This window comes from Xiphias gladius, chromosome 6, assembly GCF_016859285.1.
Source record: "Xiphias gladius isolate SHS-SW01 ecotype Sanya breed wild chromosome 6, ASM1685928v1, whole genome shotgun sequence".
Taxonomy (NCBI): domain Eukaryota; kingdom Metazoa; phylum Chordata; class Actinopteri; order Istiophoriformes; family Xiphiidae; genus Xiphias; species Xiphias gladius.
In genome coordinates, this window is record NC_053405.1 from 11,285,730 (window position 1) to 11,309,958 (window position 24,229).

At 38.5% G+C, this 24,229-nt stretch overlaps 2 protein-coding genes across 3 annotated transcripts; both read right to left on the reverse strand.

Annotated features, from left to right (window-relative positions):
• Window positions 1–256: 256 nt before the first annotated feature.
• Window positions 257–6,549, reverse strand: klhl26 (kelch-like family member 26). Of its 2 annotated transcripts, XM_040129394.1 has the most exons (3): window positions 6,304–6,549; window positions 3,799–3,981; window positions 257–3,516 (listed from the first exon to the last, which is right to left on the reverse strand). In XM_040129394.1, exons 1-3 carry the CDS (start codon window positions 6,351–6,353, stop codon window positions 1,941–1,943), a joined length of 1,809 nt encoding a protein of 602 aa, XP_039985328.1. In that variant the 5' UTR covers window positions 6,354–6,549; the 3' UTR covers window positions 257–1,940. The 2 variants fall into 2 exon arrangements, with proteins under 2 accessions (XP_039985328.1, XP_039985329.1); XM_040129395.1 differs by lacking the exon at window positions 3,799–3,981.
• A 3,186-nt stretch (window positions 6,550–9,735) lies between these two features.
• On the reverse strand, window positions 9,736–22,517 carry il12rb1 (interleukin 12 receptor subunit beta 1). The gene is made up of 16 exons (XM_040128911.1): window positions 22,371–22,517; window positions 21,677–21,800; window positions 20,025–20,176; window positions 19,691–19,833; window positions 19,560–19,581; window positions 19,275–19,346; window positions 18,616–18,738; window positions 17,944–18,020; window positions 16,173–16,410; window positions 15,932–16,075; window positions 15,367–15,465; window positions 13,856–14,011; window positions 13,459–13,614; window positions 13,231–13,300; window positions 12,358–12,436; window positions 9,736–10,544 (listed from the first exon to the last, which is right to left on the reverse strand). Exons 1-16 carry the CDS (start codon window positions 22,441–22,443, stop codon window positions 10,227–10,229), a joined length of 2,046 nt encoding a protein of 681 aa, XP_039984845.1. The 5' UTR covers window positions 22,444–22,517; the 3' UTR covers window positions 9,736–10,226.
• Window positions 22,518–24,229: the final 1,712 nt, after the last annotated feature.

Genomic DNA, 24,229 nt, shown 5'->3' on the forward strand with positions numbered 1-24,229 from the left:
GATAATTTTGAAAATCCCTCAGTTGTTTTTTTCTAGTAAAAATGAACAACAAAAAAACAAACAAACAAACAAAAACAAACAAACAAAAAACCCAGACAGTTTAACACTTTAACTTGGCTTTCAAATGTTTGGACTCAAACATTCAAACTTTTATAATGCAAGACAGTGCTTCAGTTGGCTTGCTGTGGAAACAGACCATCTTAACAAAGTAGAAAATCAAAACGCACGGTATTTTTAAAACATGATTTACCTTTAATAAAGGATGCTAATAAAGCTACACAAATGTCAACATTCCCCTTTGACTAAAGCCATTTCTTTAATATTGCACTTCAACAATATGTTGCGCTTTTACTGGTACAGGTAGAACAAGACAAAGACACACTAATGCAAACAGGAGACTTAAAATGGACACTCCTTTCCATCATATAGATGGTCACATTTAACAGGGAATAACAAGAACTTTAAGCTTGCTTCTTCCTTACGCACACATTAAGTACATCGATAACTTAAGCAGCAGTATCAGATGACCGATAAATAGTGCTTTGAAAAGTGCAGCAATGCAGGCGAATAAAAACACAAGCCGGTATCAGCGGTGACAAATGGATAGTTTGAGCGAGTTTTCCATGTAAATGAGACATCTGTGAGGGTTTGAGCAACAGTTCAGAAGTTAACTCTTCATTTTTTAGAAGAAAATTATCCCCTGCAATGTAACATGCTACTGTGTTACTGCAGTTTTATGGACAGAACATGTACTGAACGCAACATGTAGCACTCGTTTAACATAAAAAGCAAACACTGAGATTTCCAGTGGACACACGCATTAATGATTTCTCTAGCTGCCTCATGAGGTCACACTGGTTTGGTGGGGGGTGGCATGGGGACAGCAGCAATTAACAACACACAAACAACCAAAAAAAAAAAAAAAAAACATTAATACCATCATGCGGGGTAACTGATTCCAAGTTTAGACACATACACTACTTGTGTTTATTTGTGCAATCGGTTCTGTGCATTGATATGTGGTTTGTTGATTGGTAAATTTGACGAGACATGTAAAAACAGTAAGATGACCAGTTAGCTTGTTTCTTTGAATAATTAAACAAGAAATTAAAAAAACAACAACTGTACAATCAAAATGTCCAACATTTTAAACTTTGAGTCTCTTAATACCTTTGCACAGCAAATTTTAACTCAAGACTTTCATTCAAAAATGAGATTTCCAAGTCATACCTACTAGAAAAAAATAATAGCATAAAATAAAAGAGCCTATCTGTGTTGTTTGTAACTTAAGCCCTTGATTGGTAAAACTTTGAACTATGACTGAATTATGAATATTTTTGTGATAAAAAATGTTGTAAATTTTGCTAATGCTATTCTGGAAGAGAACCTCTCTCTTTTAAGTTCTTTTGCCAGTGATCTTATATTTTTCAAATGGGTAAGTGTGCAATAATCAAAGACAGATTATATATTATTTTATGACTGAAAAACATACTGGCAATAATATAGTAGTAAATCTGTTACTGAATTCAAACAGGAAATTACACACTCACATATCTTGCTAAAGGCTTTTCCACTGGAACGTATTAAATGTGTTGGTGAATACTGACGAACTGTCATAACCTATGATTCAAAAGCTTGTGTCTGTATCATAAGTGTCCCAACATAAAAACCCTTTGGAGTTTTCATATTATAATTTGCTCATTTCGACGGAAGTCTGCCTCTTGATTAGACACATCTTTCCCAAAACAAGGATATAAAATAATACACCATTCTGTGTAATGCTGCCTAGTAGCTTTTCAGGTCATTCCCTCTCTCTCACACACACACACACACACACTCACACTCACACACACAACGATAGCTTACATTATGTTCACACCTTGTGTTGACTCAATGGTCAGCAGAAAGGGCACAAGGAAAAAAATCTTCACAGTCACAGGTCAGACAGTGTTTTGTGGAAGTATAATCGGTGTACAAGCAATGCCCGCAAAAGATTCTGGGAAGTGCAAGTCCCTCTCCCACTCATCTGTCTCTGTGTTGTACACCTGCACGATGCTCGTGACATTGTTCAGGTGCCAGTTGTAGCCTCCAACGACGTAGATCTTCCTGTCCAGCAAGCAGCAGCCTGCCTCAGACTGCCCTGCTCTCATGGGACTGACAGTGGTCCACTGGTCGTTCTCTGGACTGTAATACTCGACCGCAAGCACATCAAAACAACGGTCCACGTGGTCCATGCGACCGCCCAGAGCATAAACCCGATCCCCGGTGCTGATCATGGCATGCAACACTCTGGGTTCATTCATGGGAGCTCTAAAGTCCCACTGGTCTGATACCGGGTCATAGCAGTGAAGAGTTTTCTTGTCATCCAATGAGACGCCGTAACCCCCTGAGATATACAGCTTTTCTCCACAGGGAGTCCCTGCATGACCCCAAATCCTGCGTTTTAATGGTTCTACATAAGTCCACTCATTCTTCTTTGGGCAGTAACACTCCACTGATGAAAGACTGCCAGATCGATTGCGCCCCCCGGTGGCATACAGCTGTCCCTGCAGCAAGTTGAGCTGAAACTGGATACGCGCCTCCTGCATGGGTTGGATACGTATCCACTGGCTGAGGTGTGGGTCGTAGCGGAAACAGCTGTCTACCGCTCCCTCGCCGCTGCGGTACTGTAGGTGCTGTCCCCCGACAACGTACACAAAGTTATCAAGTACGGCCACGCAAGCATGGCTGCACCCTGCCTCCATCTCTGTCAGCTCTTTGAACTGGCGGTAAGTGATGTCAGGGAGATGGAACACCTTGGTGCTCACTGTGCGGTCGTTGTCAGTGTAGGGCGTCCCACCAAAGGTGATGAGTGACATGACGTCAGAGCGAATGAGAGTCCTCGAGGACTGCATCTCGTGCTGTCGGAAGGGAAGGATCTGGTAATTGAAGGCCTCAAGGAGATATTGCCGGCACAACACATCTTCCACCATAATGTCCACCGTCTGAACACTGTCCACCAGCTCTGAGGAGCGCATGAGCGGGAAGCGGACATGGCAGAGGACACTACTGGCTTGAGCCCGGCGACACTCGTCATACTGGAGCCACCTGATGGCGGCGTGGAAGAGATCGATCTCACTACAGTTCTTCAGTTTGTTGCTCTGCAGGAAGAAGACGAGGCGTTCCATGGGGATGTGCAGGAAGTCCTCCTCCTCAGCAATTTGGAGGAAATGACGAAAGGTGAAGGCATCCACCGATTCCTTGAGGGAAGACAGGCTGAAGGTGGTGGCCATCTGGCCGATGTGCAGGCAGGTCTCCACGCTCATGGCTGACTTGAGAAACTCCTCGCAGAGCTCCACGACTGGGACCATCTGAAGAAACACAGCTGCTCCGAGGACATCCTGAATACAGTCCAGGTCTAATGTGACTTCTGCACTGTAGGCAAAGTCGATAATATGCTTTAGCCCACGTGCGGACAAACCCTTCAGCTCAATGGTATCCTGATTTGACTCCCTCATGCCTCCGGTAAACATTGCTCTGAAACACAAGAACAATTCAAAGTAGAATGGCTCAAGCTTAAGACAAAAAGCAAGAAAACAAACAAATGAGTGCGTGATTTTGCATTTTGTTGCGAGTTTCTCATTTCTCCGACCCTCACCTTCCTCTCCCAACTAAACTGCTTTGATTATAGTTGATCTGTAAACCGCAGCTTACTCTAAAAGTGCACTCCGTATAAATTGCTCTGGGTAAGAGCCTCAGTTAGGTGCTTCCAATTTAAAAATGTAAACGGGCAGCGAAAAGTCTTATGATTTCACTAACCTGAAGTAATCACTACAGGCAGCCAGCACAGCTTTGTGGACCTGGAAGCGCTCCTCATTGATGGCCAGTACAACGTCAAGTAGTTGGCCCTGAGCCCGCAAGACTGACAAGCCCTGAAGGAGGGTGGCACTGTGGCTCGGGGCCGAGAAAGTACAGCGCAGGGTGCTATTCTTGTTAGCCATACTGGGAGAGAAAAAGAAGGCTTCGTCACAAGCAGTGAATCAAAGGATTCAAATAAAAACGACATACTTGAATTGTCAAATGAACTTTTATATTGAATTCTTCAATGTAATGTATGCTGCTATGAGCTATTATATTCTGGTCAAATGGGCTGTGTAGCTCAATAATATGTGATGCAGTGTGTGGTGTAAACAAAAGATATAGATACATACAGCAACAGTGATGGAAATTTAATCTAATCTGCTACAGTCGACCAGGAGGAAATGAAATTATAGAGAGCGTATCTGCACACACTAAATAGGAGAAATGCCAGCACTCTATGTAGACACCTCATTAGAGGGCATAAACACAGAAAACTTACTTACTTACAGAAACTTTTGCGAGAGTATTAAGATCTTACCAGCATAACTTTAAATCAAAACATTTCCACAAGCCACCCAAAGCAAAGGGAGAAGTGACAGCGCCAAGTGGGACAGAATGACAAGTCCCAGTTGTACTGTGACAGCTGCCATTATAGTTTTCGTTAGCACCTCCTCTACTGACCTGCTTTGTTGAATAAGACTCAAAAATTTAAGCCAAAAAATGCATCTATTGTTCACACCACATATGATTGTAAGGGAAAGATCCCGCTGTTCGAATCCATCATTTTACATATTCAGATAACAGATTCATAGAAATTGGGTTATGAAATATGAAATGGAAATGGGCTGAAGACTGAAGAAACGAAGCATTTAATGAGGTAATGGATCAAACAATACCCAACAACACTATCTTCTCTGTTCAAGTGAACAATAATTTAAGATTTGAAAGTTTTCTTACTTTTCCAGACTTTCCATACCTGTGCCCTGATCTTGTGTATCAAGTCATTGGGATTTCATGCATCATGGATATGGTCAAAATGACCCTTTTTTTCCCCCCTCATCTTAATTTCTATTTTTGTTGCAACCAAGTAGGGCTCCATGGGCGAAGGCCACGGAGTATGCCTCAGTTGAAAGAATTAGAAAGATTAATGTTTGCAAAAACTATTATAGATAAGCCGCAATGTTTCTAGGATAATGTTCTATGGACAGATGAAACCAAAGTGGAGCTGTTTGGGAATGCAGCGCATCAGTTTGTTTGCAGGCGACAAAATGAAGCCCATAAGGAATTTAAAACATGTGTCAGACTTTAATCAAAATGTCATCTGTCACAAAAACAAGTAAACAGACTGTTCACGTTTAACTTTACCATTTCTGTTCACAACCTGCAACTTTGTTTAGTTAGGTGTTGCCAGTTAGTCCTATTACTGTTACACTGTTTTCTGCACCTAACTTTCAATGTGTTTGGTGGGTTTTAGAGCTGAAACAATTAGTCAACTGACGGAAAAACAACTGGCAACCATTCTGATGACCAATTTAACCATTTGATTCACTCATCGAGTAAACTTGCAGACATTTGGTGGTTTCAGCTTCTCAAATGTGAATAGTTGCCTCTTTTTTTTTTTTTGGTCATATTATTTTAAACTGAACATCTTTGCGTTTGGACTTTTGGTTGGACAAAACAAGACATTTTGAAACATCACCTTGGTCTCTGAGAAATTATGAATAGCAGATTTTCACAGTTTTTTTTGTTGTTGATAATGTACGGATTAATCGATTGATCGACAATGAAGTAATCGTAAATTGCAGCCCTAGTTTGTTCACTGCAGTTAAGGCAAGCTAATCGTGACAGTAACACTAACTGGGGCAGCGTGATTCCATTAGCACTGCTCATGTACTGGAAGTATTGGCTTACCAATGATAATGTTTATTTATTCGTGTTTGTTTATTTGCACAGCAAAATAAATAAAATTACTATAAAAATGTATGATATGTACACGAAGACATCTTCATACAAACACACTGTCTACCTACATTTACTCAGGCATACATGAATCCAAAGTAAACAGGAGCTTGTAAGGGAGAGGTAGGAAGCTAAATGCTTATCAAAGACCTCTCCAACTAGAAGAAAATGTCTTTACCAAATCGTCGACACACGTGGTTTAGTTCATCTTTTACCACAGAGCAAACACGGGCTTAGGTTTGTCGACTCCTCTAAACAGACATCTGTAACATCCTTACTTTATTTCCACAGTTGGGTCATCGATAGATAAACACAAGCAGCGTGGCCGCCCGGAGGCCCGGACAAGTCCCCGGTGTTTCCTGGTGTAAAGACGCGGACGCTCCAGCGGGCTCGGACTGGGCTGCTGTCCCGAAGCCGCGGAGACTTCGGAAAAAAAAAAAAGGTAGCACCGAGTGACCGGTCCGACACTGCAGACACACCCCGTCCTCAGCCCGCTTCACTCACCTGTTCTGCGGATGTTTCGAAGCAAAATCCCCACCGTCCGACTCCGCCATCTTCTAGCACAGTGCAGCTTGCATAGGGCATTTTCAGGGCTGTTACCAGAAGGTCAGCGGCACGATTGGCCCGTTCATGGTGTTTTAAAAGCCTGTCCTTCAGGCACAGACGGAGGGCAGCCGTTTGTCTGTGGTCCGGTGGTGCAGACGGGGATGACCTGTCCTACCCGCTGTTTGCCACCCGTCCTGCCCCTGTACCGACAGCATCGGACCACTGGGGGGCGCCATCGTTACATGTCTACATGTGTACTGGTTCCCACGATTGCTCGTTTTATTTAATAGAACAGTGCCAAACCCCAAATATATTCAATTTTTTTAAATTATTTAAACCAGATAAATGCAGCTCAGTTCAGTAATTGAGTATTTCCATGTTCTACTACTCTACTAATTCATTTATTTGATAAATTTAGTTACTTTCCAGATTCAGAATAATAAGACAAAATATAATCAACAAATAAATTCTGATTTATTATGATAGAATAAGACTGTTGAAATTGAAAAGCTACCCAGCATTACATAAAATTATCAAAACTAGCTCCACCTCAACCAGCTGCAACGATGAAGTGAACAAATTTATCCATCAATAATTATAATACAATAATATGATACAACCTGTAATTCTGAAATGGCCCGTTCTGCATACTGCATTCAAAACTGATACTTTAAGAATATGTTTTTATGATAATACTTTTCTACTTGAACTTTTACTTGTAAAATAGTATTTCTACAGAGCGGTATTTATACTTTTACCTAAGTAAAAGATCAGAGTACCTACACCACAGTGTAAATATACTGTACTTCAAGTAAAAGTCTTTGATTCAAAATCTAGTAAAAGCGCAGAAGTATTATCAGCAAAATGTACTTAAACTGTCAAAAGTAAAAGCACTTCACATATCAAGTCCCTGATTTAGATGACTTCAGTTACACAGCTCTGGACCCCCAGCCCACCGAGACACGGCTGTAGGTGGAGGCCTTAACAGCAGGTAGCGCCACTGAGCTTCAAACTCCCAGTGTGGCCTGGGGGCCATCGATTCCTGTTCTGATGCACAGTTCGGCCTTCTGTGCTGTGGCTCGGTGCTCGGTGCCTGGCATGAGGGGCTCAGTCGTGATCCTGAACTTAAAAGCTTTCAAGAGTCCTGTGTAGGAGCTAGTGGCCTTTCTTTCTTTCTTTCATTCTTTCTTTCTTTCTCCATTTGCTCTCAGCACATCAACTTGTTAAGGTATGTAAGTGTTGTTTTTAAATCCTGATCTCTGCTGCCCCCAAATATAATCAGCTCCTGCATATTTAAAAATCTGTTGAGCGTATAACCTTTTACTTTACTTTTCTGCAATTAGCAGTGGCTATAAATATTGTTTGAAATGGGATATTTGCATAAAATCTGACAGATTGGCAGCCTTATCATTCTAAAAAAGCCTTTCTCAGGATGTTTCCTGAACTCTATCAAAGATCTCAAGACTTTTAAAGCAAATCTGTAAATCCAATATCTGGAAAATCCATATCAATTCTGTGATGTTGGCAAGATTACTACAAGCAGTTCTCACTTTATGCATCATGTCAGCAGAAGGATTACACACAGTATTTTCAGTAATGGCAGTATTACTTTAATTTTATTTAAACCAATATTTAGGGAACTGTATATTTTTGTCATTGACAGAAAGTTTCCCGCTGAAGTCTTGGCTCATTAAACTGTCTGTTATTTATGAGAGGCGCTACTGTGCATGGCATTATTGAAGCGTCCCTTAGCTGCACCTGCTGCGCTGAACAATGTATTATCACGAATAGTCAAATTGAACATAACCATTGGGCAAATCCCGGTGCGCTGCCGCATCGGTTACTGGCCCTGTCGGCCTGTCTACCGGTCCTCTCTCTGTGCATGTCCCACCATTTACTCTTTTTAATGTTGTGGCTGATCGGTATTTTCTTCAAGCTGTTGAGGTTGGCAACAGTCTGAATCTTTTGAGGTTGGCAGATTCAATTTGATTCAGGAGGAAAATGAATAAACTAACCCCAATTTTCCTCTGTATTGTACATTCAAGAGGGTGATGAAACCCTAAAATATTCTGGTGCATAGACGATCAAACTTCAGAGACTTCAGAGAAATAAAAATCAAATTCATAGTAAATGATCTGAATATGCCCCATAATTTAATGGGTTCTTCCCCGGCCCATGCCCCATCACTCCACCAACTTTCATGCAAAGCAGTTAAGTATTTCTTGCGTAACAAATAGACAGGGATGTCCACGTGTGGAAGATACATGTCCGTATTGTATTTATACACACAGACAAAACACTGACTGTCACCCTTGATAAAGTAAAAAGCCCCGAGAGGACAAGGTTTACAGTGATTTTTTAGAACACGTAAGGGGCCCACACATAACATTTATCAAATCCCAGCCTGTAGGGCAAATGATTTTGATCTCAATGTGGCGAGAAATAAAATACGTGAAACAACAGTGACTTTCTTGCTGATTTCCCTCTCCTCAAGCAGGCCACGACCAAACAGTAAATCTACTGCTGAAAAATTAAAGTGCAGTGTGGTGGAAAATGCAGTAAATCTGTCATCACTTCTAAAAAAATCAACATGACATCTTGTAGTTTAAACAAGCTAGGTCGAAACACCACAGAGGGCTCTTTGTTTATGACTAATCTAGCCTTTTCCTTTGCATAAGGTACCTTTTTCAAAGGCCAATTTTTTTTTGTGACCACTTCCTAATACATTTACACCTCTTCAAAGGCTCACTTCAAATTATCACGTCAAGTGCTCTGTTTTTTTTTTTGCAGGCTCAGGTTTCTTTTTTCAAGACCAAAGTCTGTTGTAAAGCTGTTTTCTTTTATTTGCACTTTGCTATTGTTGCAGTACACAGGAACTTTAATTTTAGTTTTTCTGATGTTTAAAGTTTTATGTTTTGATTACATTTAATATTTTATAGAGTTTCACAATGAGTTTGATCTAGATGTAACTGATCTAGACTGTATTGACTGTTTGAAATATGTAAGTTTAGGTCCAAACTTAGTTCTGATCTCTAGTGGTGCTAAAAATAGTAATTTTCAGAGAGTGGTGTTAAAAATGAAAAAAAAAAAAAAGAAGGGTTACATACAAATAAATGGCAAATTATGGTAACTACTATGCCATTAATAAAAAATTCTACCCCTAAATGATTTGTCAAAGATATTCCCTCTTTTTAACCTAAAATACAGTATAATATTAATTATATATATATATATATATAATCATATACTTGAAGGTATTACATGAGAATTTTAATTTTTTTATTGTTATTAAATTTAGTATTTCATTTTAAGATGTTTGCTAACATGCAAAATAGCACTAAACTTAAAGTTCAGCAGAGGCTGATGGGAAAGTCATTTGTTTTGCAGGTATTTGGACAGAAACCAAAGTATTGGACATGTTATTTTTGGCCAGTTGATGGGGCTAAAAGAAAAGTCAGAGGATCAATAAACTTAAAATTCATCCCACCAAACTTTATAGAATTGTCATGAAATTACACTCAGAACAACAAATGTCAATGTCATCTCATGGTGGCGCTAGAAGAAAAGTCAGGGGGCGAGGATTTACTATGCACTGTTTAGAGTAAAGGTTTATTAACGACGTGCATTGACAAAGCCTGTGACTGCTTAACTCTCCTGCTTTCATATACCAGCCTCTGTATGTAAAATGTCACTGGAAAATTCAAAAATACACACGGCAAACAGGAAAAACAATACATTCTTAACAAGATGCTTTTGCAGATATTGTTCCAAAAGATACAGCTCTTAAACCAAGAAAAGTATTCATCCAGTCAAGTTAAATAAATGTCAACCCTGTGTTGAATTTTATGCTCTGAAGCAGTAACATCTGCACTAACATCCATTTAAGGCAAATCCGTCTTCACATCAAAGACCAAACCATTCCTGTATATCAGCATGGCGATTTCATTGTCCACCTGTTCGAGATCTGTTATCTCTACTTCTCTGGAGCTCCCCAGTGCCTGATCTGTAGAGCCAGGGCTCTCATCACCGGTTTCTTCTGACATCCTCAAATCATCCCTCTCATTCTCCACAGCCTTGTCACTCCCATCGTCCCACTCTCCTCGGAGGGCAGTGGTCTCCCCTAAATCCTCAGGGACCGACTTACCCTCTGGATGCAGCAGCGTCAGCTCATGCACCTCCTCTTTCCCTTCCAGGATCTCCTGTTGTAGGTAAGATTAACACATGACAGTAAGATTCAAGATTCAATATTCAGAACAGAAAAACTGCACTGTGTTTTGAAGTTCTATCTTGCTTTTCTCTGAACAATATCTACAGCTCTAGAAAAAAATTAAGAGACCGCTGCAAATTCAGTTTCTCTGATTTTACTATTTATAGGTATATGTTTGAGTAAAATGAACATTTGTTTTATTCTTTAAACTACTGACAACATTTCTCCTAAACTCCAAATAAAAATATTGTCCTTATTTGCATTATTAGCATTTATTTGTAGAAAATGACAAATGGTCAAAATAACAGGCTTGTAGGCCTTTCCAGGTCTCCGTCTAACCATTAGACGACCAAGTGTTGGACAAAGCTGAAAATTGGACTCATCAGAAAAAGATGACCTTACTCTAGTCCTCTATGGTCCAATCCTTATGGTCTTTTGCAAACTTCAGCCTGGCTCTTTGCTTATCATTGATGAGGGGCTTTTTACTAGCTTTACACGTCTTGAGCCCTGCCCCTAGGAGCCTGTTTTGAACCGTTCTCGCCGTGAACTTCACCCCAGATGCCACTTGCCGTTCTTTTTGTAGGTCACTTGATGTCATCCTACGGTTGCTGAGTGACGTTCGAATGAGTTGACAGTCATCCCGGTCAGTGGAGAGTCATTTTTGCCCTCTGCTGGTCTGTAGTTTTGTTGTCCCCAATGCCTGCTGCTTGACCTTGTTCTTATGAACCACCGTCTTAGAAATTTTAAGGATGGAAGCAACCTGACGCTCACTGTATCCCTCTGCCAGTAAAGCCAGAATTGAACCCTTCTTTTCCTCACTCAAAACTTTGGGCGTGGTCAACAGTTATTTTTTGATTCCAATTACTTTTGAGGTCCTACTACCACCGTTTTTGCCATCCAGCTGGTCTTATTGCAAGAGGATAGTGATGACCACAGCAGTGGTTTTTATACTTTTCCTCGGTAAATAAGATTTGGTTCAGGTGATCACCCAATCAGTACCTCATTACGTAGAATGAGGTGTGCTTGTGTTGGAATTCAACAGACACTGGAATGGAATGGCTGTCATACATGTAAAGATACTGATTTCAGAAACATCTGCAGTGGTCTCTTAATTTTTTCCAGTGCTGTATATAATAGCAATAATAAACGGAATAGGTCACTGTTGTGCTTTCTTGCCGAGTAATATAAGAGAAGATCAGTATCACTCTTGTGTCTCTACAGTTACTCCAAGAAAGCACAGCAAAAGCAGAATAGGGGAGGGACAACTACTTCACTAATTATAAAAATAGTGAGTATAAAAATATATAGAGCCACTGAAAAGTTCACTTTACGCACCATAAAGTGAGTACAAGGGGCCGACATCCTAAGATTTTATTGTGTGCAAGAAGTTTGAAAATTACTATCTTTATGGTAGCTAAATCACAGAACATGTAATCGACTTAAAAAAAACCTTTTTTGGCTAACATGTCACCTTTTAAAGAACTGAGAAAGACTTTTTTTGTCTTTTCAGTCATGCAGTTTCAAATGTACCCTATGAATTAGAGTTAGGGTTTCAACACTACAGAAGAAGTGGAGTTACACTTAATCAGAAAAACAGTTGACACTTCCTTTGGATAGATATATATAGACTGTACTGATTTAAATCTGTCTATTATGTCTGAGGAAATGGGTTCTGCTGTCTGGTCAAATTATAGTGTATAAATGACTAAAGGTGCAGCTGTCAGGGTCTCAGAAAGAGTAAAAAACTTCCCGCATGATAAACAGTTCCAAACCCAGGTAAAGAGCAATCTGTGTGTGATATTTACTTGACTCTGCTCCTGTTGACGGGGGTTGAAATCTTGAATAACAGGTGTCGGCACAGGAGGAAAGATCTTGTTTTTGATTCTAAATATTAGAACAGAGTAGAAACTGTTAAGAAAGATCCGTCCAGGTGGAATAGCTGATATTAAAATTGCAGACAAATCGACTGTTTAGATAAAGGAAATTCTTTAAAGCTGTCATGCATGGCCCTTTATTCTGTAAAACCGAGCGGACACTGAATAAAAGCAACACATAAACTGCACTAATGTCCAACGAGATTGTTTCATTTTCCTAGACGACAAAGACGTAAGCCATCAGAGTAATATAACAGTAAAAGAAGGTGCTATGATTGCAAAAAACTCCTACACATAGTGGCATATTAGTGACACTATACAAATATAGAAAGAATAAGTCACTAAATTCTCCTCTTAGAAAAAGGAAAGTTGAATACATGAACAATAATATACACCCTTGCTCAATTCAATGCTCTCCTGGGTTTTGTTACTGTAGCTTCTTTACTTGGTCTTGTATGACCACTAGCTTATGGTGGCTGATGTTATTTTACTCTATTTGCGCTACTTTTACTGATATATGTCACAGAAGCATTTCAAAGGTTTCATCACAAATGTAAAACAATGGTGAAAGGGCATCTTGGAAAATGAAAGAAAATTTGGTGTGATATTGTCCTGTGATTGTTATTTGTGGCTGTAGCGGCTGCTTTTCATAAAAGTTATGTGGTCTGACTTTAAAGAAAGTCAGAAAGTCAGATTTCAACAGTTCACCACATCCCTTTACAAAGAGAATGCATACATATTTTGTATGCTTATTAATACTTATATCCCAAAATATAGAATATTTAAAGTAGGGAGGTCACCTACCTCTTCAAGATAATGGTGCAAATGGTTGAGCTTAAAAAGAACACAAACAGCAGGCCAAAACTCCACCACACTAATTTGGGGGGAGAAAAGGAAGATAGGGAAAACGAGTTAGCACCCACATGTGGAAAAACTTCTCCACCGACTTGTATTTAACTTGTATTTTACTTTGACTAGATGAAAAACTCCAAATCTGTTTCAACATGAGGGCTGATTCTGTAAGTCTGATACCATTCACTGGCTTCTCTGGCAGTGTGCTGAGAGTTACTGTGGCTTTAGGTCCTTGTCCCTCTCGTGTCACTCCGGCCAGGGTGATGTTGTATTTTGCTCCCGGTGTCAAGTTTTCCAGGCGGTATTTTATCAGTGAGGCTGATACATTATGGCACTCTGATGAAATTACATGTGGAAAAACTTGTCGTCACTATAAAATTCATGCAGGTGTGTCATTGGCAAGTTTCCTTTTCTAACACACTGTAAGGTAGAGTTTCTTGTTCAAAAGTTAAGTACCGCAAGTTGCTGAAATATTGAACATTTGTAATTAAACAAATAACTATACATGAGGAAATATGTCTCTGTCCCTTCAGCTCTAAAAAACAATTTCAGATGAATAAAAATGTGGCTTTCAAACCTTTCGGTTCATCCTGTGAGCTGATTTTCACAATGCACAGGCTGTAGTGTGTGAGAAAACCTTGTTGGTCCCTATAGGAAATTGCTTTCCAGGACAGGTCTGCAGAATTGTGGGTTTCACTGAAAGTAGTGAAGTCCTGAGGTTCTCTGCGGGCTGCTGATGAGGTTAAGGAAAAAATAGATGAAAAACTTTTTTTTTCATCTACAGTATGTGTAGAAAAAACTTTGCTGTGCTCTATGACTGTGATGCACCCAAATGCACTGGATCAGTGTCAACGCCTCAGCACTCATCTGGCAAAATATGATGGGGCCATATTAATTTCTTAGTTAGCCTCATGTTAATCTACAGATAGAAGAATGTTCCTTGTCAGTTCCATCCAGTTATATGAACAGCTATGAAAAAAGATCATTATTGGCCAATAGCTGAATGTAGGTTTTCGAATCAGTATTGGGAACAGTGAGATTGGTGCATGCTTTCCTGCACAGCTGGGGAGAACAAGACTAGGAGTGTACAGCCATGCTAGCAGCTCTGTGAGGCTGTACATAGTAACAGTGGTGCAAAATGCTAACATCAACATGCCTACATCCTCACAGTGACAATGCCTACATGCTGATGTTTAGTAGGTATAATGTTTACCATGTCACTTTCTTAGTTTAGCGTGTTAGCATGCTAATATTTGCTAAGTAGTGAGTACATCTGGGGCTGTTCAGAGTAAGTCAGTTGTCACGCAGTTTTTGGTCATAAAGCAAAGTGTCAGACAAATCAAAATTTGGACCTGTTCATGGCACTTGATGAAAAGTTCAGGGATCCATGAAGTTATTCCAACTTACTCTTATGGGGAATATGAATGTCTGAACCCAATTTCACGGAAATCCATCCAATAGTCGTCGAGACATTTCACTAAAAACGAAAAATGCCAACCTAAGAGGGACTACAGGAAAAGTCAGGGTATCACCAAAGTCTTAAGGATTCATTCTCTGAGGACCACGAAAGTCTTAAACTTTCACAGCAATCCATCCAACGGCGCTAAGCAGCTAACATGTCTGAAAAGAGGAGCTCATTGTTGGCCAATACTTGAGGTGGCATCTCCGATTGATACATGTCTAATCTAAATATATTTCTGAGATTACTGTCTTTCATTTTTTTTTTTACTGGACATCATTGGACAGAGTCATTCGTTTCAACAAATGCCCCAAAATGACATGTTTACGTTTAGGGGCCAAAGCTCTCCACTGGATGTAGTAATTATAATTGTTATCCATCAGGAGCAAAGGAACATTTGTAACCATATGAAAAAGCACTTACAAACAATGTTTTCCAGTGAACTCGAACATCCAATCATAAAACATTTAAATGTGTCTTTCTGGAGGGCAGATATATTGCTGTTTAATTTGGAGGACTTGTTGCAGCCCTTCCATTTGGCAGCCTAAATTGAGTGTCCGATAATTATGCTGGCGGGCGTGCATCCAGTGCACACAGTATGCAGAGAAATTTGATTTAAAGAAACTTACCACCTTCTTTTAAGTAAAAGAGGCACATTTTAACAGTCCGCGGCTTCCCACCATCGCATTTGTGTTCAAAGTAAAGGTAGCGAACATAGTTCCTTATGCCTGTAACAGAAACAGAGAGTGTGTGAAACTAATTTACAGTACAGATAATATTTCCAGTGCAAGTGTGCCACAACATTATATGAACAAGATAAAGGTTATTGTGATGTTTCTAGCAAACGCAATGGAATTTCTACTGCGTTTGATGTTTGTTTGCAAGGTAACCTATTTTACTATCTTTTTCAGGGTGGTGGTAAAAACGAAATAATAGCATAAAAAATTGTGTTGTTCTATGTCTTGAAACTGTCAGTGTACTTTGGTGCAAAATTAGACCACAGATAAGTTTTGGTGGATAATAAACAGAGAAAAGATTTGCTGAAGCCACTTTGTGCAGGATCTGAAAACTAAACTGACCTCCCTAAATTTTCTATCCTGTCTTGTTTTGCTTTTATCTTCTCCAATGTTTTTGCCCTTTGTAGAGTAGAGATGATAAAGTTGTGTGGTTAAAAGTACTTTAAATACAACTTACTGTTTTTTACTTGGTCCCTTTCTTGGTTTTTCTTACTTGATATAGTTATCACATGTCCTGGCCTTGAATTTTGATCTTGAAGCTCGTACAACTGCTTGCACGTTTTCTTATTTAATTTTTCATCCAACAACTTTTTGTCACAAGCTGCCAGGGAGAAAAGAAAGAACAGCCTTTAAGTTCTAGTTATTGAGAAATACACGATATGTGACACACTCAAGCACACACAAACACTCTGGCCTACTTTCTAAATTTGCAGCAATTTCGGCCGGTACTTGTACGACTGCTGAAGGAGAGCAGCCCGCTGCATTTCTGGCGGTAACAGAGATGTTGACAGCAGAGTAAAACACATAAGTAGTGTAACTATTTGTATTGATGTGATGTCTCTTCCTGTCTGTCCTCGCACAAGGACATCTTTGAGAAGACTGTGTGGCCTCCAGTGTGTAGTTCACTCCTCCAACTACTGCTTCATGTGGCATCGACTAAAGAGCAGAAGAAACCCTTAGTTCAGACAAACACAGGAAACAGCACCAACTAAACAAGGCAATAGTTAACATATAATCAACTGTGAATTAAACAACCCAGTATGGGGGCAATAGGTAAATCAGTCAAATTAAATGTCTAAAGGGGAAACAGAAAGTGGTAGAAACTCCAGTATGGCACACATGCCAAACTTTTTACCCAAGAGCGAGGTCTATGTACCAGGTTTCTCATTAATTGCACTGGTGATGCTGTAAGTTAGTATCAAAGTTTTTTTTTTTTTAACATGTGCAGTGTCAATCGCTGTCATTGTCAGTGGTGAGCATTTTCTCAAAAGTTTTGTTCAAGTCTGCTAAGTTACATGATGCTCCCAGTGCAATTAAAACCATTTCCCATGAACTGTCTGAAACTCCACCTGTAGGTGTTGGTGGTTTAAGACAGATTCATTTCATTTATTTTTTAATTTGCCTTCGTTTATGTTGTTATTGTTAGCTATAGAAGTAGTAGTAGTAGAATTAGCACAAGTAATTGTTGTAGTACTAGTAATACTGTAGTAGATGGAGTAGTAATTATTATTTCTGCTGTGATAAACCATCTGGTACCAGTAAAATGTTTGGGGGGAAAAAAAAGAAAAACATTACTTTTCAAGGATTTTTATGCTTTTACCAAGAGGTACTCATGATATATTATGGTGGAGCTGAAACTATTGGTCGATTAATTAATATTTTCTAATTGCATGGCACTTAAATGAGAGGACTTCCTGCTTTTCTTTGTCATATATGATTATAAACTGAATATTTCTGGTGATTTGGACTTTTGGTCCAACAAAAGAAGACAAATAAATACGTCACGTTCGGTTCTGCCAAGTTGTGATGGCCATTTTTTACAATTTTTTGATGTTTCATAGACTAAACGATTAAGCAGTTAATCAAAAAAAAAAGACTGGCAAATGAGTCTATAATGAAAATAATCATTAATTGCAGCTGTATAAAGTAGTTCACTGAAGTCACTGTTAAAAGAAAAAATTATGAAAACAATAAAAAATCCTCTTACAACTTCCTTTGCCTGCTCAACAAAAACACTCCACAAATGATGGATTCAAATGTCAAGAAAACCTGATGCTAACAATCTTGTGTAATAAAACAAAGTGGACATTAAATGTCAAAATTTAAGTTTTATACTCACCATTTTTTTGCAATTAGTTATCAGTAATTTGTATGGCTCAATAGTCAATTAAAAAACACTTCAGTTCTTTGCAGTACAATTAAAAGTATTTAATGGCATATTTTTGTTTGTTTCATAAAAAGTTCCACCAGTTGTAAACATGAAGAATTCACATTTGCAAATGACATACGACTGTAATAAAAATACTCTCTAAAATTTTTAGTGGACATTTTACACATCAAGTCACGAATCCATTTGTAATTTTCTGATCTGTGTCCTATTTGTCACAAATGCTTCAAATGTGTATGCAGCAAAATTGAAATGTTTGGATGTGTGGATGTTTTGGTGTTGCCTTTCTTTCACTGCTTTACCTTCCAAGTTAGCGTCACCTGTCGAGTGCCATTTAAAAGTTTTGTTGTCATGGTGACTTCAGGTTCGTGTTCAAGCTCTGCGGTAAAAACACAAAATATGAGTGAGCAGACTATCTAAGTTTGAGAGAAACCTCGTTCGAGCCTCACTTTTACAGCTAAAAAAAGTGTTTTAAACTTTTCAGTGAAACTGCATCTGTTCATAGTTTGCTATCTCCAAATGTATGGAAGAGGCAGCTGTACAAATTCGGAGAAATTAAAACCTTAGAAAATGAAATAATGTAAGGTGTTGGGGCAGGAGTGGTGGGGACATATATTTGTAGGATATACATTTAAGGCTTGAGTGTGGATTTCTGGTATCTAGTTCACACGGAGCATTTCAGGTCAGTAATCACACCTGAAACCGCAGTTTAGAGAGGGGTGAATCTACAGTTCCAGATATCAGTCAGTGGGGATTTGATGCTCCTCCCTGTTGCATTGTATCTTTGTGACTCATGTATGTAGGTCAATAGGACTTTTCTATTTCATCCAGAGCATTTTTTGTGTCAAAAGATGTACATCACTAGACACAGATTTTTCAAAGCAGAAGAATTGACTCTAAGTCCAAACTGCTGCTAAATAAACCTTTAAAAGTTATGACCCATTCATTCATTTAAATAGATAACTTGAGTTCACCTGCGGGAACAGTCACAACTGGAGACCATTTGCTCCACAGTGGGTTTTGGGCCTGGGTGGACCGTTGTCTGATCCGAACCTGGTAAGCTGAATGCTTCAACAGATTCACAACAATGACCCGGTCTGTACAGATAAAAAGGAAAACAGAGACATTTTGTTCACTAGACATTTTTAATTCTGGTAGACTATTTTCCCTTTTACTCGTTGCACGTTCAACAAGTCCTCATACCTAAAATGACGAAACTGGTTGCTTGTCAATATTTTCCAAAAAATGTCTGGTACAAAAAAGACTCATGCTAACATCATCTGATTTGCCACCTCTATGATTAACGGTGTTGGGCAGTAATGCATTACTTAGTCTTTTGTTGCAGTAATGCGATTAGTTGTTTCAGTAATGACTAGTGTAAGGGGTTAGAATTTGTAATTTAGTAGTTGCAGTACAGTTACTCATCCCAGTAATGCTCAGTAATTTTGACATTTGGTGGTCGGCTTTTTCATGGTCATACTGGGAGTTTGGTGGATAGGTTGATAACAGTTTCGTCTCTGTGGTCAGTGGGCAAACTGGTCAGGCATATGACTTCAGGTAATTCCAAAGTCTCATTGTTTAAATTTTTTGCGTTCTTGGATTTCTTGCAAATGTTAGCCACGTGTATACATACAGTCAGGAGTCACCTCTCTTTTTAGAGGTGGACAGTGTGATGTTGGGACCTCTGGAGAGCTGTGTGCAGTCACTGAGGAAAGGAGAAGTAAAGGAGTTTACCAAACAGAATTTAGTGGGCAAAGGCGGACAAAACTGGTAGCGTGATCCTTCAGTGTCTTTTAGAAGTAGATCCACGAGAAGAAACACAGACAGAAATTTCTCATTCACAGAAAACATGAAATATTGCTGAACACTGAATTCAGAAGACTTCAGTTACAAGGATATAAGACATGAGAGTACTTACACATGGTGGTATTTATGAATCTCTGTAACAGCAATGCAGATATAATAATTAAAATGGTTGTTTAGGGTAGCAAAAATGTAAATTTGCTTCAGATAAAATAGATTTGGTAACAAAACACAAATCTGCCTTACTTTTTCCCATGATTCTGTGGGGTGTCCATATCTTCGAAACCAGACCTCAGCTAAAGCTGGACGCCTCTCTGCACCCCTCCAGATTAAGCTGAGGTTGTTTTTTAGCCAGGACACTGAAATATTGTGTGGTACTTCATACTTAACTGTTGAGGAGAAGCAAAAACTTGTGTGTAATGTTTTAAAAAAATAGATATATATATTTTATTACTTTTTTTCTAGAGTAAAATTAAAGCCGTGACGTCGATGTGTTGTCAGATACTCATTGCTGCAAAAAGGACAACATTGTGTTTTAATCTCCCATATTGTAGGTTGAAATCAGGGAAGTAGCCATTACCTATGTGCCCGAGTTTAACAGACCTCCTGGGTGATGTGCAGCTGGAGTTTCCTACATGAGCTTCCACCCAAATGTTAACAGGCCGAGATTTGATCAGCTGTTCATCATTGATCTGACACCAGGTCTTCTTAATGCTCCTAAATCTGGTTTCACTACAGATAAACATGTAGAGGTATGAGTGCAGTGACAGTGGCTGAAGCCGAAAGCATCTCACAAGACATCACTGTGAGACTTAAGGTGTATTAAAATGGCGAGACACAGTCCTTCATGCTTACTGTACAGTCATGTGAATGCTATCAATCTCCTCTCTCGGCAAGAAAGTGTATCAGCACTACAAGTGTATCATGGTATACTACACAGTATATCAGACAGTATATCATATACACACACACACACACACACACACATATATATATATACAATCTTGTTCTAACCCTTATTTCAACCTATATGATGTGAGAATAATGAAGCAATATTTCTAAATATATTTTGAATAATTTTAGCCACACCTCCCTTAAATAATTAATATTTTATATGATTAATATTTCATAATATTTATGTATCTGATGTATTTAGGTTTTACTTGAAAAACTGCAATGCATTGCACCGTTTTTCCGTTAAAACGAGCCGTCGTTTGCGATTTTAATACTTCCAGGGGCTTTGAAATCCATCATGGACATTGGTATTCAATTTTGGATATTTCCGAAAAAAACATAAAATCGATAAACCAGTGTTTTCTGTACTTATTCATCTGCTAACGTGCTCTGACGAGTGAAATTATTGGCAGCCATATTGACTCTTTCTTGCCCAATCATAAGCTCTGTTATTGAACTGTGCGTAAAGAACTGAGCCAATGAGAGTCACAAAATGGCGGATTGCCGACTAACAAACTGGACCAGGGAGGTCTATGTCGTGTCCCTGGCATTTGGAGATCTAGTGCAGCACGAAAACACCATTCAGAGACGAAATAATCTGTAAATATACTAATCTGAAACCGGTGTTATTCTGTTTGGTATTTTAGTGTGTTTGCAAGAGGTTAATGTCAAAAGAATCATGATTCAATGATACTGAATATGTAAATCCATATCTAAATATTAACGACATCTTCTTTTAGTCAACTTTAACATTTTGGGACGTTTTTTGCTGCTTGGCGTTGGCACCACTGAAAAAAGTAGTGCACCCTAAAAGATAAAAATGTAAAAAGTTCTGCCTGTGTGTGCAATGGAGACTTAATTTTACAATTTACACATTACACTTGTACATAATTTTTTTTTGACTTGAAAAATGAATAACATTTTGTACATTTTAATTCCTTTTTAGGTTTTCTTTTGGCTCTATGATCCATACATATTGAAATAGCCCAGGCTGTGCTGGAAAAATTACATCAGTTACTTGCTTGTATCTTTCAGTACTGAATTTACACAGTTCTTTAAATAGTAAGCGATGGCACCAGTACACTGAAAAAAGTGGCTGAGACCTCATTAAGACAACCTTTTATTTGCACAGTGAGAGAACTGATGAGAGTTTGTTTCTACCGCGTCTCATATTTGTTATATTAATACACGTTCACAAAATACTAAAAGTGATAATCAACATGGTTGAGTAGATGGCCCCATTTTAAAATATACATCAAACATTTTAACAATACTCACTTAAAGTACAGGTCAAATGTCACATCGCTCTCAGTTGTGTTCATGCTCCATTCACATATGTAAACAGTTTTGTTAGCAGTTTCCCTGAAGCACTCGGGACTTGAAGGAGCCTCACATGCTGACCCTTTGAAGAAATACATTTCAAAATTATCTAATTTATTTTAAACCAGTTTTAACCTTTATTTTACTGGGTTGCTCCAGAAATAAACAAGGATATCTTCTTTAGAGATCAGCAACAATCCCAATGCAGCAAAACTGCAGTCACAGGAAAGGCAGCAGCTGCAGTTTTCTTATTACACGTAACCTTTTTTCATTAAAAAAAAAAAAATTGTTAATCCCCTTTCAAATTGACCTATTCTTTTCCCTTTTCCCCATTTTACAGTAAAGCACTGTGTAATGAACCACACATCATATCAATCTTGAATTCTGACAGGTTTAGAGGTTTGGAGTTCCGTATATCACTCTAAGTACTGTGACTGAGCCAAGCTCCAAACTGAGCAAAAATGAGTCAAATTTCTATATATACAGTCTGCAAAAAGAGCAACACAGTGCAGATGCCATCTGTTAGAGTAAACCACAATATGCTGATAAGCTAACCAACATTTTGTGGCTGATGTTTTACTTCAACTACAGAAGCTTTGTGTTTTGATAAGTAAAGAAAAAGTAAAAAGAAAGAGTTTTCATATTCATTTACCTTGTCTGAGCGTTGTAAAGAACATAAACATAACATATCCATATAATGAACCCCATCCTTTCAAAGTTTCCATGAGGTGTAGTGGAAAGTCTAGAAAGATGATCCTTCGTTGTGAGAGTCCATGTAGTCAACCTGCCTTCATGTGACTCAGTTGTCTTTCTCAGAAATGTCACACGTTTCAGGTCTATGAGCTTGTAGTGTCGCAACAAAACCAGAGTGTCAAGGCTGGGGGGAGGATGCCTTTGTTACAGTAGCAGACAGATAAACAGACATTCTGAAAGTGGCAATTCTTTGAAGTCATTTTATTTTTTATTTTTTTTAAATATTCATTTCCCAAAAGTTGTTTTTGTTTTCGTCAGGCTTAGTATCAAAGAAAGACTAGAGGAAAACTCTGGCAACTACAGCAACAGAGTACAGTCACTGACGTCTCTCTAGTGTTTCTATTTCCATCACTAAGTGAGCAGCACGCAGACAATCGTGATATTAGATTAGCGTCAGTCAAGACGTGTGGAGGAGGAGGAGAGGAGTAAAATTTACAGTGGACCAAAAGGCAGTGGACCAAAAATGTCAAATCAAATCAGTTTTATTTATATAGTTCCAAATCATAACAGAAGGTAACTCAGGGCACTTTTCATATAGAGCTGGTCTAGACCGGACATATATATGTATATATATATATATATATATATATATGTGTATATATATATATATATATATATATATATAATAACTGAATGAATTGCAACAGTCCTAATCTTTAAACTATCTTGAACATGTCGCTATTTTATTGTTCACAGTGGCAAAATGGCACATTGGATTTATTGGGATTTGTTGACGATAAGAAAAATTTAAATACCACCAGCCTTTCCTCGGCACATTGGTGTTGGACAGGTAGCTTTTAGTTTATTGCAAATGTATAACCTAGAAGTGGCTAAAAGAACTGTATAGCCGCACAGTTGGTTGTTGATTCTCAGTGAGTTTTGCAGTATAGCAACCTTTTTAAACAGTAAATACACGTTAATGCAATGTTGATATCAAAAATAGGGCTCAGTGAAGCTTTAAAATGACCTATCGATGCTGCTAACCTAACAAAATTTAGAAACAAACAAAATCATGTAACTTGAGTAAAAATTGATTTAAGTCATCTCACTTTAAGATGTGAAATACTCCTGAACCTAAACCTAAGTGACTCCCAATTTCTCCTAAACCTGAGTGAATAGAGAAAACCAACTGTGTTCTGCTGTAGCAGTGATAACCCAAATCTTTCTTTGGTCACATAAATATTTATTTTTTCAAGGAGCTTTTAAGATAAGCATTTATCAGAGTGGAATGGATAGAGGACTTTCATGTAGCTATTCATTCCTGAATTTCCTCATGTAACAATCCCATAATATCACATTTTGTGTAACTCTATACATGTATGGTAAATGCTTTTAATCTGTTATATACTGGAATGTGTAAAAATGTTCAACTATTTAAAATGTTAGTATCTAATGGACAGCTACCCTTCCAGCTTGATCATTCAGCTGTAACTCCTCCTCATCTTACATCCTCATTTTTTCAACCAATTCCCATTTACACAAGTTACAGTTTCATACCAAATCGCATGTACTTTCATTTTTTAGCGGTGGCTCCTGTTCACATGTACAAGAATATATATACTGTTAAACTGACCCAGTAAGATGCTCTTACATTGTCACCTTAGAAGCCTAGATTTACTTTAATCTGTTCAAGTATTGATTTTGACTTGTTATATCTTTAGTTTCCTCCTTGTCGGCTTTGATCTGATGTGCAATTTTTTATTTGCAACCTCTTTTATGTTTTACTACTACTCCAGCTTTTCTTTCCCCTTACAGCAG